Here is a 16,055-nt window from a genome sequence, read left to right as displayed (position 1 = left end):
GAACTGCCATTTTTCAGGCATAAAAAAAACATTCAAAAATCCGGCTAAGAAATCTTGAAAATTGTTTCAATCAAACATATTGTGCCAGAATAATTTTTAAACATGAAGTAAGCTTTTTTCTGTAAAATCTTCGCTCAATTTACCATCTTTTGCTCACTGACGAATTCCTTGAGGTAAAGGCTATCGGGACTTCCCGATAAAGTTTTGGTAAAATGTTTGGCTAATTTAAACACTAAAAGATATGAATTAAAGTATAAATGTGTGGCGAATATCTTTGAAAAATTTTTCATAAATATTCTTTATTAGCTGTTCAATAACAATACAAACGCGTGAATGTTAACAAATTGTCTTTTTAATAATTAACAGGAAGTCTCCTGGACCATTTTATAATAAATTCTAGCGATTCCCCCCCCCGTCTTGAAGCTTTCCTGGAAAAGTTCGTGGTGAATATCCGGTTAGATTAACGGGAGAAATTTCTGTAGAATTTTTTGGTAGAGGTTCTGAACTATGTTTTGTGGGCTATCCCAGTAAAAGCTTAAATTTGTATGTTGCTTCTTGTGGTATTGGCAAGAATACTCTCAAAAAACAGCCTATTTTTAAAAGCCTCCAGCCTCATGTGATTACCCACAGTAATCGTACACAGCAGAATAACCGAAGATTCAACCTGCCCGACTATTCAAGGCCAGAATCTTGAAAGATTTCTATCGTGAAACTTGTTAATTTGTTGAGTCACGACAGTTCTTGATGGCTGGAGATTCTTACAAAAATATATCGATGAGAAACTATCGGACATTTGTTGAAAAATCAGAACAGATTTTCACAGAAATCTGTCTAATTTTTTTCAGGTATTTTCCAAAGATTTCACCAGGATTTCATCAAGAAGCTAATTTGAATCTTTACCAAAGATTTATTCTTAATTAGACTATTGTAACGTTCGGAAATAATCTGCCGTTCCATTGAGCTCAGGAAGAATTCTACCTCGCAGCATCGATCATCAGGCCCGAGACTCATTTGAAATCTCTTCAAGAATGCAATAACAATCACAATAGGTATTAGTGCCAATGTTTTGGTCAGGAATCCGAATGTGATTTTGCATGAGTTTTCTTAGTAGTTTGGGAAGAATTCAATAAACATCTCACGAGAATTTTTCCAATGAACGTGAAAAAAGGTAACTCTTTTGGCTAATCTTAAGACGAAGAGAATAAACGTTTAAGAAAAAACACGTGCTTAGAATATTGTCAAATCTTTGAGGATAACCTTTCAAAGGTCTCGTGAAAAAATACCTACACACTTAAAAAAAAATTACGGATTACGGTGAAATTTTACCGTAATCTCAACAGCTGAAGGTTCGGTGAAAAATCACCGAACAATCTGTAAAATCGTTGAACAAAATCATAGAGAAAAACAAATTCGAACTCCCGACCTGCCGATCAGGAAGCAGGCTCACGCTATGTCTGAACCAGCCGATTATAAAAATTGAATGTACATCGGATTTTTTTCACTAGAGATGAGTATTCGGTCTATAGAGTTCTGTTTGATACTTCGACCTTGACACTTGCTTTTCCCGGGGCGAGCGACGAGGGCGGGATCAAACATGTCGCGCGTCGGTCTCGTAAGTGAAAAAGTGGCGTGATCGGTGAGTTCGGTTGAAGAAAGTGAAAAAGTGCCGCGATCGGTTAGTTCTGTTTGATCTTTCGACCTTGACACTTGCTTTTGCCGGGGCGAGCGACGAGGGCAGGATCAAACATGTCGCGCGTTGGTCTAGTAAGTGAAAAAGTGGCGTGATCGGTGAGTTCGGTTGGAGTAACTGAAAAAGTGCCGCGATCGGTTAGTTCTGTTTGATCCTTCGACCTTGACGCTTGCTCCTGGCAGTGCGTCAAGAAAGCCCGAACGGTTTTTTTTTTTTTTTTTTTTTTTATTCTTTTTGGGTCGCGCGCTTATTTTTTTTTCCTGAGTGCTTTTTTATAGCCGAGCAAACGAGTGAAGCCGAAAGTGGATTGTGGCTGCTCAGTCAAGGATAACGGATCAATTGGTGAGCTCGTTTCATGCTACTATTTCTAATCTATAAAATATGTATGACTGCACATTCAATCGTTACAAAAGTGGGATGTAAATATGATTTTTCAACAAACTATGGATGGTTCGTCACTGTAAGTGTCGACACAAACTCTGATTCATGATTTATTTATGTTTAACATTTTTTTTTTCAGAACACCTCTTATATACCTTTAATTTTGTAATTAAAAAAACTTTGAATGGTTCGACACTACAAGTGTAGACTTGCGAAAGGTTCACTTTATTCAACAAACTTTGGATGGTTCGCCACTGTAAGTGTCGGCATAAGCGGTCTATATTTTCATAATCGGGATGTTTTAAAATATTCTATCGGTGATTTTTTTTCCATTTTTTCCACACATTTTGTATGGGCTGAAATGCGTCAAAATATGGAGTTTTCATAGGTTTTAGTACGAAAAATAGCTAATAAGTGGAAAAATCAAAATTTTACTGATGGAATATTTTAAAAGCTTCCGATTATATAAACATAACCCAAACACTGAACTCTAGCGATAAAAAAACCCGATGTAGGGGGAGATCCCCCAGTACCGGACACTTAAGCCTTTCAACTCAAAATTAAAAAAAATATTGGTTTTATGTGTTCCTGTTACTCATTTATGATAAATATTATCATTTTTATAGTGTACAAAAATAAATTTGAAAATATAAATATGAATTTTGACATTGCATTTTGATGATGTATTTTAGTACCAAATTGATCGATCATGAAATGTGGCACCCAATCTGGAAATGCCTAGAATTTTGTAAATTTGAACATCATTGAATGTTTTTTTTTATAGGAACAGTATATAATTGTCAATTCAATGCATTTGCAACATTTACAAGCACAATTACAGTTTTTCTTATTTTGCAAAATGTCCATTAATATCCTCTTTCATATATGATGAAAAAATAACACATTTTACGATGTTGTTCTGAATGTTCATTATTCTTAATTTTAATACATGTTTGATACCATGATTGACGGAATCTATATATTTTGAGACACTGGTGAAATAATCACAAAAATATCATATATCAAATCAAGCTGTCCGAAACTGGGGGATAAGAGGTGCTTAACAAAAATTGTAATTTGTCCACATTTAGTTTAATTATGGTACAAAATACATTCATACTATCAAATTGAGATTATGTTCTATCATGCTTGCGTGATCCAAAGAATTTTGTCATATTCAAAATAATTACTAAACAGGCTCAAAATTATGGCAATGCGTCAATTTTTTTTAAGATTTTCAAACATTTCTACTTTTTTAATGAGGCATGCATATTTCAAGAATGTGTTATTCTACGCAAACATTACTCTTCATAATAGCTTTCTTTTTTGTAATACACCATCTTGATTGGACCATGATTTCTCAACTTTTTGACTTTGTCCGGTATTGGGTGCTGTCCGGTACTGGGGGATCTCCCCCTACATTCGATTTTTATTATATTCAGACATAGCGTGAGGCTTGCTATCACTAAGCCAGCTTTTACTGCTTGTTAGTGGTGTGCAAAAACTGAAATAAAAGGCAGCTCAAGGCAAGAGCGGCTGTTACACGATTTCACAAAAATTTGGTGAAAATAATGCTTTTACCGAACTGTTCGTTTGTATTTCACAGGGTTACAGTTAACTGGTTTGTTTCACGGTTTTTTTCCGGTAAAATAGTAGATTTCACCGATTTTCTCCGGTAAAAAGGCTGATTTCACGGATTTTGTCGGTAGAATAGTAGATTTCACAGGAAAATCTGTATTTTTACTGTTTACAGTTTAATTTCGGTGATTTATTTCACAGGATACTGCGATTTTTTTTAAGTGTGTGGGCACTGTTGTCCTTCTGACATCAGCTAGAGTGAGGAGATGCGTTCCGAGCGTCTGTACACCAGGTGCTGCATGAAACAGCATCTGTACTGGCATCCAGCGGCTGAGTATGAAATGTTGTATCTATCACGTCAACTAAACCTAAGGTGGCAGCACTATCAACATGACGAAGGTTGCACGATCCTGGTAAGGTAGTATACTGAATTCATTAATCACCACGAAAAATGGAGAGGGAAGAAGAAAGATTAGTTATTTTCGGCAACTGACCTGGCAACGAAACAAGGACTATGATAGGGAACTCGATACCTGGAATATTAGGACCTTCAATGAACCTGGACGAGTGAGATCCGGAGAAACGTGAATTCAGAGTGTACTCCGTCGCTAATAGAGCATTCAAATATAACATCTACCACAGCGGTGGCGATAAAGCTGAACACGGATTCAGCTTCAAAGTGATCGGGAGCTGATGAAACGCGTTATTAGGTGGAAGCCGATCAACGAACAGATCTGCGTATTGGGATTTGGTGCAAGTTCTTCAACTATAGCCTGATCAGCGTCTATGTACCGAGAAACTTCAAACCCGATGATGTGAAAAATGCGGGTGACGAATTTCACGACAAGACTTATAGAGAATGTCCAAAACAGGACAGGAAAGTTTTCATCGGCGACGCTGCGCTAATGCACTGGTTGGAAGAAAGGACTTCTTCCACTCAATCATTTGTATGGCGAGGTAGGTTCACGTTCAGTGAACTTTGCTGCCATCATCAGCACGTGATTTGCCGCTAGGATAGCCGAATGTTGGCGTCTGGTACCCGTCAAAGCAGAGAGCGGTACAATGAAGCAAGGGCAGCTGATGAACGGATACATCGCAAAAAGAAAAAGGAGCATGAAGAGGCAGTAAGCGCTCAGGCTCAAGAAGCTATAGAACAGTACGACATGCGACGGTTCTACGAGTCTGTCAAAAAACAGCGCCGTCTCCCACCATCGTGAAGGAAGCTCACTGACGGATACTACAATGGGGACCGCCAGGTGGAATGAGTTCTTCATTGTTGAACAGAGATAACGAAAGTAGATCTGGTAGCAGAATTCAAATCGATGACGATGGACAGGATGTGGTACCTTCAACGCTAGATTAGGTGAAAAAAGCAATTAATGGGCTGAAGAACAGCAAGGCTGCTGGAAAGGACGAGCTTCCGGCCGAACTCCTTCATTGTATTATTTCGAGGATATGGGAGGAAGAACATGGGCATTGACTGGAGTGTGCCAACTACCAAGGGATAACATTCCTTGATTCGGCTTACAAAATCATGAGATTCTGTTCATCAGATTGAGACCATATAAGAAGTCCTTTGTCGACAGTTATTAAGCTGATTTTCGAGAGGGTCGATCAACGACGAATCAAATGTTCACCATGCGTCAAATCCTAGATAAATTCCGGGAGTAAAACTTGCAGACTCATCATCTGTTTGTGGATTCCAAAGCAGTGTATGATTCAGTGAAGAGAAACGAGTTGTGCCAAATTATGTCCGAACATGGCTTTCCGGCGAAGCTGATTAGACTGATTCGTGCAACGCTTGAAGGATCGAAATCACGTGTGGGAGGGTGGATGAGATTTCGTTATCGTTTGTAACCTTAGATGTATATAAACAGGATGACGCCCTTTCAAACTTGCTGTTTAGCATAGCGCTTGAATGTGGTATCAGAAGAGCCAGTGTGTAGAGAAGCGGTACCATTATCACACGTTTTCATATGCTCCCTGGCGCTGCGGACGATATCGACAATATTGGGATTGATCGTCGGGCAATGGAAAAGGCGTACGTGGATTTCAAGAGGGAGCCAGTGAGGATCGGACTCACTATCAACACCACAAGGATGAAGTACATGATTGCTGGTGGTCAACGTGGGTCCGGACGTGTATTGCTAGCGAAATGGTGCTAAGTGGTGAAAAGTTTGAAGTGTTAGAAGAATTCGTGTATCTTGGAACACTAGTGACGTGTGGCAATGATGTCAGTCACGAGGTGAAAAGACGTTGTGCAGCTGCGAGTCGGGCTTTCTACGTGCTCCGTAACCAGCTGAAATAATGTAGCCTGCAAACGAAAACAAAACTCGCGTTATACAAGACAAATTGCTATGAATCGTGGACATCGAAGGAAGTTGACCCAAGAGCTTTCGGGGTTTTCGAACGTAAAGTGCTGTGAAGAATACTCGGCGGTAAATTAGAAAATGGCAACTGAAGGCGTCTTACGAATCACGAGTTATACCAAATCTTTATACATTTGGTACAACTCGTGATTCATGTGCATCCAGTTGAATATTGTCAAGCGTATAAAACACGACAGGTTGCGTTGGGCGGTCACGTGCCCGTATGCCGGAAGAATGAAAAGCTTGGAAAATATTCAACAGAGGGCCAGGACCGAGCCTAGTGGAGAAAACTGTACATCACCTGGAACTTTTTTGTCAAGATTGTCAAAGACTTCTATTTTGTTGAGAAGAAGCCGTTTAGGAAAGTTTCTCCAAGGATTCCAAGGTTTAATAGTTGCTTCTCTGCGATCTCGCAAGAAATCCTTTGATCTTGCAGGTACCCTGTAGAGATTAGTTGGTTTTTCAAAAGTGATTTGTCCAGAATCTTTCCACAAAACTAAACTTTCATTCAGTCATGAAATAATTCACCTCGATACCCTTTGAGAGTTCCCCAAGAATAAAGAATTTCAAAATTAAAAATATTATGGGCAATTCGCTTGAGATCCTGTAGCAGAGGTTCTCGTAAGGAAACCAGCATCTAAAAAAAATACCTCTGATTATTTTATAGAAGGCACGTACAATCTATTGTAGATTTTGAAAGATATCTTATTAACAAAAACCAATTAATGATCTACTGTTTTGAAGAAGTTTTGTGAGAAATTGCCCTTAATTTGATTATATCATTTTTAGAAATTCCTAAGTGTGTTGTAGGAATCTGCTAAAATGTCCTTTTAGGGATCAACCAAGGAAAAAGTCTGAACCTAAAATCGTACTTCAAATACTGCTAATGGTTGATATATGTTGTGAATCTCACAGATAATTCGCTTACACACATGATTCGCTAATGCAAGACTGTTCGCATCCCGAACCAAGCACAGTTACAACAGTAATTTGGCTTCCGATCGCAAACTTTTCTCACCGTTTTTGTCAACCCTCCCCGAATAACAACATTGTCACTTAATTAAATTTTGGCTACGGCCGCGGTGGCTAGAGGTGGCGCCCGTGGTCGAGAAAATTAAAACCCTATGTAGTCGTAAATTTTTATTGACGTGGGTAGTTCACGGAAAGTTGGCGACGACAGCAACAGAAGTAGTAGCAGCAGCAGCAGTAGTTTGTTTGTTTTTCATCTCCACCCCTAGTTTTTTTTGTCTGTTATCCCCGATGAGTGTGTTGTTTGGGCAAACACTCGCGAACTCAATTTGTACCTTGCAAATATTGCGACATTCGGAGAAAATTTAATTTGTTACATTCTACTGTAATGGCGGTGTGCCTGGAATCGTTATGACCAAACAATTTTTTTTCCACCAAATCGGTACCCGTAATTTGTAGCATCTACTCCGTGAATATGAAAAAAAAACAACATATGGAACGGAAGATATCGTGGTTTCGATGGCTATTTTGAAGGAATATTCACATGCTCAATAATATTTCTTAACAGTGCATCATTATCAATTTGTAATTCAACCAAGTAACCATAAGGTTCGCATTCAGCATTAAATGCATTAAATGATATTCAAGCATCTTCCTTGTGAATATGTAATTATTCCAACGTTTACCTCTACTTTCATAAAGTTTTATTTAGAATACATCAAAATGCCTTGTTTTATTATTGGATTATATGAATGAAAATTTCCTTAAGATTGCCAGTTGGATTTCGCTAAATGTACAAAACACTAACTTCTGATTCTCTCATCCAATTTCATGGAAAATATGCTAGGAGATTATATATTTTGAATGCTAAATGCAATCCTAATCATTACGATATTTCAAACCAAACTAATATTCCATCAAAATAGTGCAAGTCCTTTAATTTCCGTTTGCCCTGTTGACATAATCACATATTCAAGGAGAAGCTGCTTGAATACTATATTTTTCGAATAATGAGTACCGATTGGGTGGACATTTTCTCGTTACCAACGGTGTCAGACACACCGCGTAATCCTTTTTTCCTCTCTAGATGAAAGTATCGGTTTTCGTTGCATGGTTCGGTTTCTTGCCTAGCCTGATCCTAAAACCTATCCTACCGGAAATCGCCACCGAATCGAGTGGAAGTCGTTATGGCACACGCGAGAGGGGGCACAATATGCGGCACACTAAAACTTCGATCTTCCTAAAAGCTTCATTCATATTTTTCTGCTGGTCATCGTCATCTTCTTTAGTTATGTGATTTTTCCCATTTTTATCTTCTTCTATTTCACGTTTGCATTTTCTTTGTCGAATGATTTGTTTTCCTTTCGCGTCGTTTTATTTTTTCGGTTCGGAGCGCGAGTTTGTATGAGAGAGAGAGAGAGAGAGAGACAGGACAGAGATTTTTTTTCTTGGTTTGCTTTTTTGGTGGGCAAACTATGTTACGAAATCCGATACCTACCTCCATAGTTTGGTCTTACTCTTTTGTCATAGCCAACGCTAAACGAATCTAGAATGGCCGAAATATTTACATCCCCTAGCATACTGCCGCCACCGGTCCTGTGGGAGAGAAAGAGACAGAAAAGATAGGAAACATGAAAACAACCGTTAGTCGTTGATGAAGCTGAAAGCTAGGAGCAGGAAATTGCTCGTTTAAAATTTTATCATTTTTTGCATCATTGTTTTCGACCACCCCCACATACCGGACAGGGAATGGCCAGCCAGATCCCAGGAAGGAGAGGTTTTGCCCAATTTTTTTTCTCTTTTCGTTTTTGTTGCCGGTTGGGGCGCTAGGATATCTTGATGGTCAAAATATAATGGTCTTCGAAGGAAGCGTTGCTGCCATAGACACATTAGGGCGAGTGCTTATTTCATTTCGGTGAACTTGTGAAAGTTGTTACAGTTGCTGGAAAAATTGCGGCGATAAGCTTTTTTTCTTTGTTGGTTTGGCAGGGCGTTAGGTCCCATTGGGATGGTAATTGGATGGATTCTAAGGGTACTGAATTTAATTTGAATTGTTATGCGGCAGAGATCGTTGTTTGAGCGCAATTGGAAAACGGTAGGCACGTGCTTATGAGGCTGTTGCGTAAACATTGTCATTATTTGACAGTCAACAGATGAGGAGACACAGTTTAACCGATCAAATTATAAGATTTTTCGGGTAATTTTCCATGTTAAATAAAACATTGAATTTTATGCTCAAGTTCCGTCCTAGATTCCTATGTTTGGTGCCAATTTTTTTTCTTAAAAATGCAACAAAATTGTGCTTTTTATATTTTTATTAGTGTATTGTATTGTGTTTCCTGAATGTTTTAAGTATGTTTTGAAAATGTTCTATTATGATTTTCTTGGTATGAGGTTATTTGTCACTTGTATAAGAATGTTAAATAGCATTTAAAATTATTTTTATATTTCAAAGACACGTGACATTGATGACACTTGAACAGTGCCAACACTGTATATGGAGAACAATAATGAGCAACCATGCGTTTCCATGAGTTCGTTCTCAAGCGAAATAGATGCATTTCTATATAGTTACTATCATATTGGAGCATTGATCTTTGTTTTAATTTTTTAGTATCATTTCTAATATTGCATTAATTTCCGAAGATACTTCAACTTCATATATGACTATCTCGTGGATGGGATTCGGTCCGAAAACAATTGAGAAAATGGCGTGTATTTTAAAGGCTACTTCGATCCGTAACTATTATCGTAGATTGGTAACATTAGGTAAACATTAAATCCGATTTTATCAGCAATTTTCCCAAAACGTTTGTTGTACCTCCCCCTCAAAGTATAAGCAATTTATCAATGCTTTTTCATTCCTTTGTTATCCATATTCATAGTAACTTAAAAAGAATCAAAAAAGATTTGAAGAAAACTCTATTATAAAGCGATGCCAACAAACAGTTCTGCGGGAAAAGGGGCTGAAAAAATGGGTTAGTACTGTATCAACATTTTGCTAAACATAAATCACTTTAATTTGCCGTAGCGTTTTACAGGTCTACAGTACACGTCTTACGAGCGAACTGAAATCACTTGCCTGTAGGACAAAAATGCATGTTAATAAACTTAATCTAATCATGTAAAGCTCTGGTAATCTTTGCATATGCAAAGAAGTTCAGAACAATATGTCGCTCTTGTTGATGTATTGAAGAGTCTTACTTAAGAGATGCTCTGAGATTTTCAAGAACTCCTTAGAATCTATGGTCCTTACATATCTAATAAGTTACATTGTAACTAATATTGATGGATTACTTGCTCTTTAGTAATTCAAAGAAGTATGCTGAATTAATTAGTTGAATCGAAATAGAGTGCGTTGAAATTACGAGCATAATTTGTTACATATTGAAGAATTTAGAAATTAGTACACACTCAGAAATATTTCTAGAACTAATTTGCAATGAAATACACTATAAGTTCTAAATCATCCAAGAACTTCCGGAAGGGTATGGTAATCTACAAGATCTACCAGCATAATAACTTACAACTTAATAAGTAGTTTACATCCAGTTGACTCATATTGATAAACTGGATGGATGTTTGAGTTCAACGGGTGCTCTTCGTTCAGTAATATGTAGAGCTAATGCCTGTATCATGAATGAAATCAATCTTTAAACAACGGCTTTCGATAGTAAATCCCAAGGCCTGTAGTAAATGGAGGCATATATTCGATGAAGTCCTTGCAAGACTAAAAATATCCGTATTAATCAATGAAACACTCCTGTTTAGTTACATGAAGAGTGTATGACATTATAAACAACCATCAATATACGACTGCTCATGATTTTTTTTTTAACTAGTTCGTTTATTTGAGGTTCAATCGCATTTGACGCTTTACGGAGCCGAAATTCATGTTTGTGTTATTTACAATGTATTGCCTTTTTCAGTACCAAAATTAGTATGGGATGGAGCCAGGATACTCGTGGCAACTCGAGGTTAGTGGCCACAATTTTAAAGGAAGGACATGGTAAGGATTGGGCTTAGGGTTCTCTGACTGCTCATGCCTTTAGATACTTTAGCCTATATTCCATGGAGTCCATGAAGACTTATAACTTACTTATAAGGATTTCAACCATATAGGAAAACCGTCAAACGATTGCTGATTAAACTAGTAGATTGGAAGTGTTTACTCCAGGATGTTTTTGAATGCACTAGAAAACCTATTGTACTGTATTATTGTATTATACTATTGTATTGGAATTATTTTTAAATTGTTGGTTGGAATGTACGAGTTTTTTACCATTATTTTACAATCAAAATTTAATCCATTAACGCCCAGTGATATACTTCGAGATCAGTCATTTTTATAAATAAGTTATTATTTTTTTGACAAAATTGATTTGATTGTAAATGGATTCCTGAAAGATTGTAGATTGGATCCTGGAAGCCAGTGTAGATTCCGGGATTCCAGGGTGAATTCAGAAGTCTCAGAATGGATCCTGGGATACCTCGATTCTGGGAATCCAGTGTGGATGCTTTTTTTCAATATATTTCTATAGTAGATCCTTTGTTTGCAGTGTGGATTTTGGGATTGTATTGTGGATCGTAGTATTTCAGTGTGGACCTTGAGATTGTAGTGTGGATCGCAATATTTAAGTAACAATCCTGGAATTCCAATGTGGAACCTAGATCTTGTGGATCTTTGGAGTTCGTAGCGGTTCCGGGTCATTTGGCCGAAAGGATCATTTGGCCGAATGCCGTTTGGCCGAATTGAAAACAATAGTTATCTACAGTTAGCATGCATCTGTAATAAATTTCAAAGCTGAATTACAAACAGTTTAAACAGTTTATTATTAAAGAAGGATAAATCATCATTGATATACAGCTCTATAGGACTAGTCAATGCTGAAAGGAGAACATCCTAAATGTAAGCAATTATTCACTTCTCTGGTGGCGGTAATAGCTGCCAGGCCATCAGAGGATTTGCGTTTGTAGTCAGCTTCTGACAGTTACTAAAACGGTTTACGACTTATTTGTCTTTCTGCAGTTTCGATTTGCTTCAATCATTCTGATATCAAGAACTAAGTAAATTAATTAATTTCCAGCAACCACAAGTTTGGCTTGTTAGTGTAATGCAAATAATTGTTATATCAGTATAACTATAAAGAACTTCCGATGATTTAAAGAAGGTAAAATTCATAATTAAAATATAAGTTAAATTATTGCCAATAGTGATGAAATCAGTACAAGTTAAAAGAATAGCCTATGTACAAGAAGGAAAAATTTCTTATGAAATTATCAAAAACATTTCAAACACTAGCACACCGTTGGTAGCCCAAAGATGAACCAACCATGAGCTCAGAGTCTTGAAGCAGGTTCACAACTTCGTCCTGAATGAAAGGATAGTTTTTATTATTCCCTTCCCTAGTAACTCATATGTTATAATTGAAGCATAATAGCTCTTATATGACCAGATTTGGTCATATAAGAGTTATTCTGCCTCAATTATAACATCTGTGCTGCTAGGGTTGGAGCACAGCATATATTTAGCATAGCATGAATATAGCATAACATGTCATAGCATAGCATTAACGACTGTACAAATCGTGGGTGGCTGTACAATGCTCATCTCTTTTGGTTTTGAGAAATCCATATGAAGTGTCACAAACAAAAAACGTTTGGAATAAACGTGTTTTTCTACATAATAGAAGCATCACATTGTACACCTGGCCACATCCTCACAAACTCTAGGGGAAGGGAAGGAATGTTAGTTCAACGTCTACTTAAGAAGATACAGGGAACCCAAACTATCTTCATAGACATCACGGGATAGGGATATTGTGTTAGTAGGAAAGGGTGTATATAAGGATTAGCTCAATTCGACAATTTAGAGCTTTTTTGGTAATCAAAATAATAATATGTATTGATTTTGGATTTACTTGATCACTTCTGAAAGAGAACTTGTACAATAGAAATAAAACACTAAAATCAGCGATGCTCGTCTCTTCAAGACTAAGCTTGCCCATACAAAGATGCGTAACATGATTGATCCTGCTACTTCTGCCCAGCCCCGCAGGGGCAAGCGACACTACCGAAGGATCAATCACTATTCATAGCATAGCATGAATATAGTGACAAAAATGACGTCCCACCACATCATAAAGATCAACAAAATAACTAGCAGATCAGTTATTGGGCCAAACTTGTAAATCGTACACATCAGCGTTGAAAAAAAAAGATTATTATTTTGTTCGTAATTCTGTCAAATGGCATTCGGCCAAACGGCCCTTTCGGCCAAATGGCATTCGGCCAAACGGCCGGACACCGTTCGTAGCATTTAAGTGTGAATCCTGTTATTTCAGTGTTGATCCTTTGATTATATGCACAGTCGGTGGCAAAAGTTAATAACCAAATGCCCAAGTTTGGGGATCTGTATCTCAGCTTCTGGTAGGCCGAATTGGCTGAAATTTGGATGACAAACTACAAATAACCTGATGTTTTGTGTAAACTGAGCTTATTTAATTTTAAAAATTTTTCGAGGAGTTTCAGAGTCATTGTCAAAGAGAAAAGTAAGTAACCGAGAGATTTTTCCCTTTATTTAAAAATCTGTGAACTGTCATTGTTTGTTGTGTTCTGTAAGCTTGTGTAACTTCCGAAAATGAACAGCTTTGCCGAAGAAACTAACCAACCGAAACTTACCGTGTTTTAAATGAATCGAAAAATATCTCGGTTACCTACTTTTCTCTTTGACCAACCCTTTGAAACTTCTTGAAAAACGACTGAAACCTAGGCAGGTATACACAAAATTCCACTTTGGAAATTCGTATCATTTTCATCACGTTTGCTCGAATGACGTGTGGTCGAAAGGGCATTTCGTCGAAAAGAATCTATTTCAACAAGAAGCATTTGACATTTGTTCGAAAAGACATTCAATCAAATAGGGATGTTTCAGCAATTGTCAGAGTGACATTTTGACGTTAATATACAGTGATTGATCGTTGAAAAAGGGGAAAGTATATATGGTAGATGTAACTACAGAATCTATGACATTTGGTCGAATGACGTTTGGTCAAATGACGTTTGGTCGAAAGTATATTTGTTCGAATGAACATTTGGTCGAAAAGTATTTATTTGATTTGAAAAGTGAGTGGCATTTAGTTGAAAGGACATTTAGTAAAGAATTTTTGAACAGATTTACAATTGGTCACTACTTCAGTAATTTAGTGATTGAAAACGGGGAGTGCGTATATGGCACTGCTAGAACAAGTCAGCTTTGTTGTACTACTGAAACATTTTGAATGAATTTCAAGCGTTCATTTAGCAACAAGCGATATTTCGGGAATCCAGTTAATAAGACGCTCCCACAATATCAATTGACTTCTTGAGTTTTTGACGTTTCTTGCTGACATTTTTCTCATTCAAACTTATTCTTCCATACGAATGAATCGCGATGAGTCGATCTTATAAGAAAGAAGACAACTTCTGTTACTGATGATTTTGATTGATTTATTTATAAACTTATTATCACTCGATGCAATGGACACCGTCATCGAAGCCTAAAGGAATGTAATAGGTCACAATAAACTGAATCACCATGAGTAAAATAATGACAATACAGAATGATCAAATAGTTCTATGCCCAACTATTTCATGTCTGGTTCCCACATTTGAAATTCTCAAGCTCAAAGACCGGGCGTTAAGACCTGAAACTCAAAAATATTACAAGCAATCACACTGAAAGCTGTCATTGAATAAAGATCAGCAGTTTTGTGTAAATAACGTTGTCATTAAAAAAAATAAAAAATAAATTATGTAGAGCTTGAAACTTTACTAGCTAAGCGACGAAAGTATTTAAAAGGCATTTTTTTCCAAGAATGATAATACTCTGAAAGAATCGAATTTCCAATGCGATTCCTGGAGAATTAACTAAAGGGGTCCTTAGAGGAATACACAGATAGAAAATTCTTTAAGTAATTCTTGAAGTACTCTAGTTTAAAGAAAATGTATACCAGCTGATTGTTCTAGTTGACTAGGAAAACTATTTCTATAGCATTCGACACCATTTTCTTTAGGGCTCTACAAAATTTGGTAAAATAAAACGTCCCGTCTTTAAATCCAAAAACGGCAAAAGAATAAAATGATTGACAAAAATAATTAATCCTATATAGACAGTAGCATGCATTCTAACCTAGCGTATGTTATATCATTTAGTGATTTCTAAAGATCGAATTTTAATGCACTGTGTAAAAAGAAAACAGTTTAATTCTAAATCTGTTGAACAAAATTATTTCCTAATAAACCATTACGAAATGATTTTTTAACCAAATGTCCAGTCGACAAAATTTGGTTTGACTAGATGTTCCAAAGGCATTCGACCAGTGTGGTTTCTGGTATTTCAGTGTAGATCTCTTCATTACATTGTGAATCCGGGGTTTGTTGTGTAGATCGTAGGATTTCAGAGTGGATCGTGGTACTGTGATGTGGATCGTATGGTGATAGTGTGGATCTTGGTATTTCAGTGTGGGTCCTTAGATTCCAGTAGGATTATTGGGATTCCAGTGGAACTCTTAGGATTACAGCTTGGATCCTGGGATTCCAGCCTGGATTCTGGCATTTCAGTGTGGATCCTTTGATGACAATGTAAATCTTAGGGGCCCAGTTAGCCGTAGCGGTAAACGCGCAGCTATTCAGCAAGACCAAGCTGAGGGTCGTGGGTTCGAATCCCACCGGTCGAGGATCTTTTCGGGTTGGAAATTTTCTCGACTTCCCAGGGCATAGAGTATCTTCGTACCTGCCACACGATATACACATGCAAAAATGGTCAATTGGCATAGAAAGCTCTCAGTTAATAACTGTGGAAGTGCTCATAAGAACACTAAGCTGAGAAGCAGGCTTTGTCCCAGTTGGGACGTAACGCCAGAAAGAAGAAGAAGAAGGATTCAAGTGTTAATCTTGAGATTTCAGTATTCGGTATTCTGGTATTTCAATATGAACCCTTTGATAGCAGTGTAAATCTTGGGATTATTTTATGGGTCTTAAGACTTCACTGTGGATCTTGGTAGTCCAGTGTAGATACTTGGAGTACT

At 37.3% G+C, this 16,055-nt stretch overlaps 1 protein-coding gene across 12 annotated transcripts in view; it reads right to left on the bottom strand.

Moving 5' to 3' along the window:
• LOC5570466 (gamma-aminobutyric acid receptor subunit beta) overlaps positions 1-16,055 on the bottom strand; it is a 233,463-nt gene that overhangs the window by 110,854 nt on the left and 106,554 nt on the right. For all 12 annotated transcript variants that reach the window (XR_002499536.1, XM_021840621.1, XM_021840618.1 and 9 more), the window contains exon 3: positions 8,486-8,583. Coding sequence is in view for 11 of the 12 variants with exons in the window: in XM_021840621.1 (XP_021696313.1) it covers positions 8,486-8,583 (98 nt within the window). In the remaining variant the exon portion in view is untranslated. The remainder of the gene's footprint in view (positions 1-8,485; positions 8,584-16,055) is intronic.

Source organism: Aedes aegypti, chromosome 2 (genome assembly GCF_002204515.2).
Source record: "Aedes aegypti strain LVP_AGWG chromosome 2, AaegL5.0 Primary Assembly, whole genome shotgun sequence".
NCBI classification, from domain to species: Eukaryota; Metazoa; Arthropoda; class Insecta; order Diptera; family Culicidae; genus Aedes; species Aedes aegypti.
The sequence above is the reverse complement of the archived record's forward strand: the minus strand, read 5'-3'. Positions and strand labels throughout refer to the sequence as shown.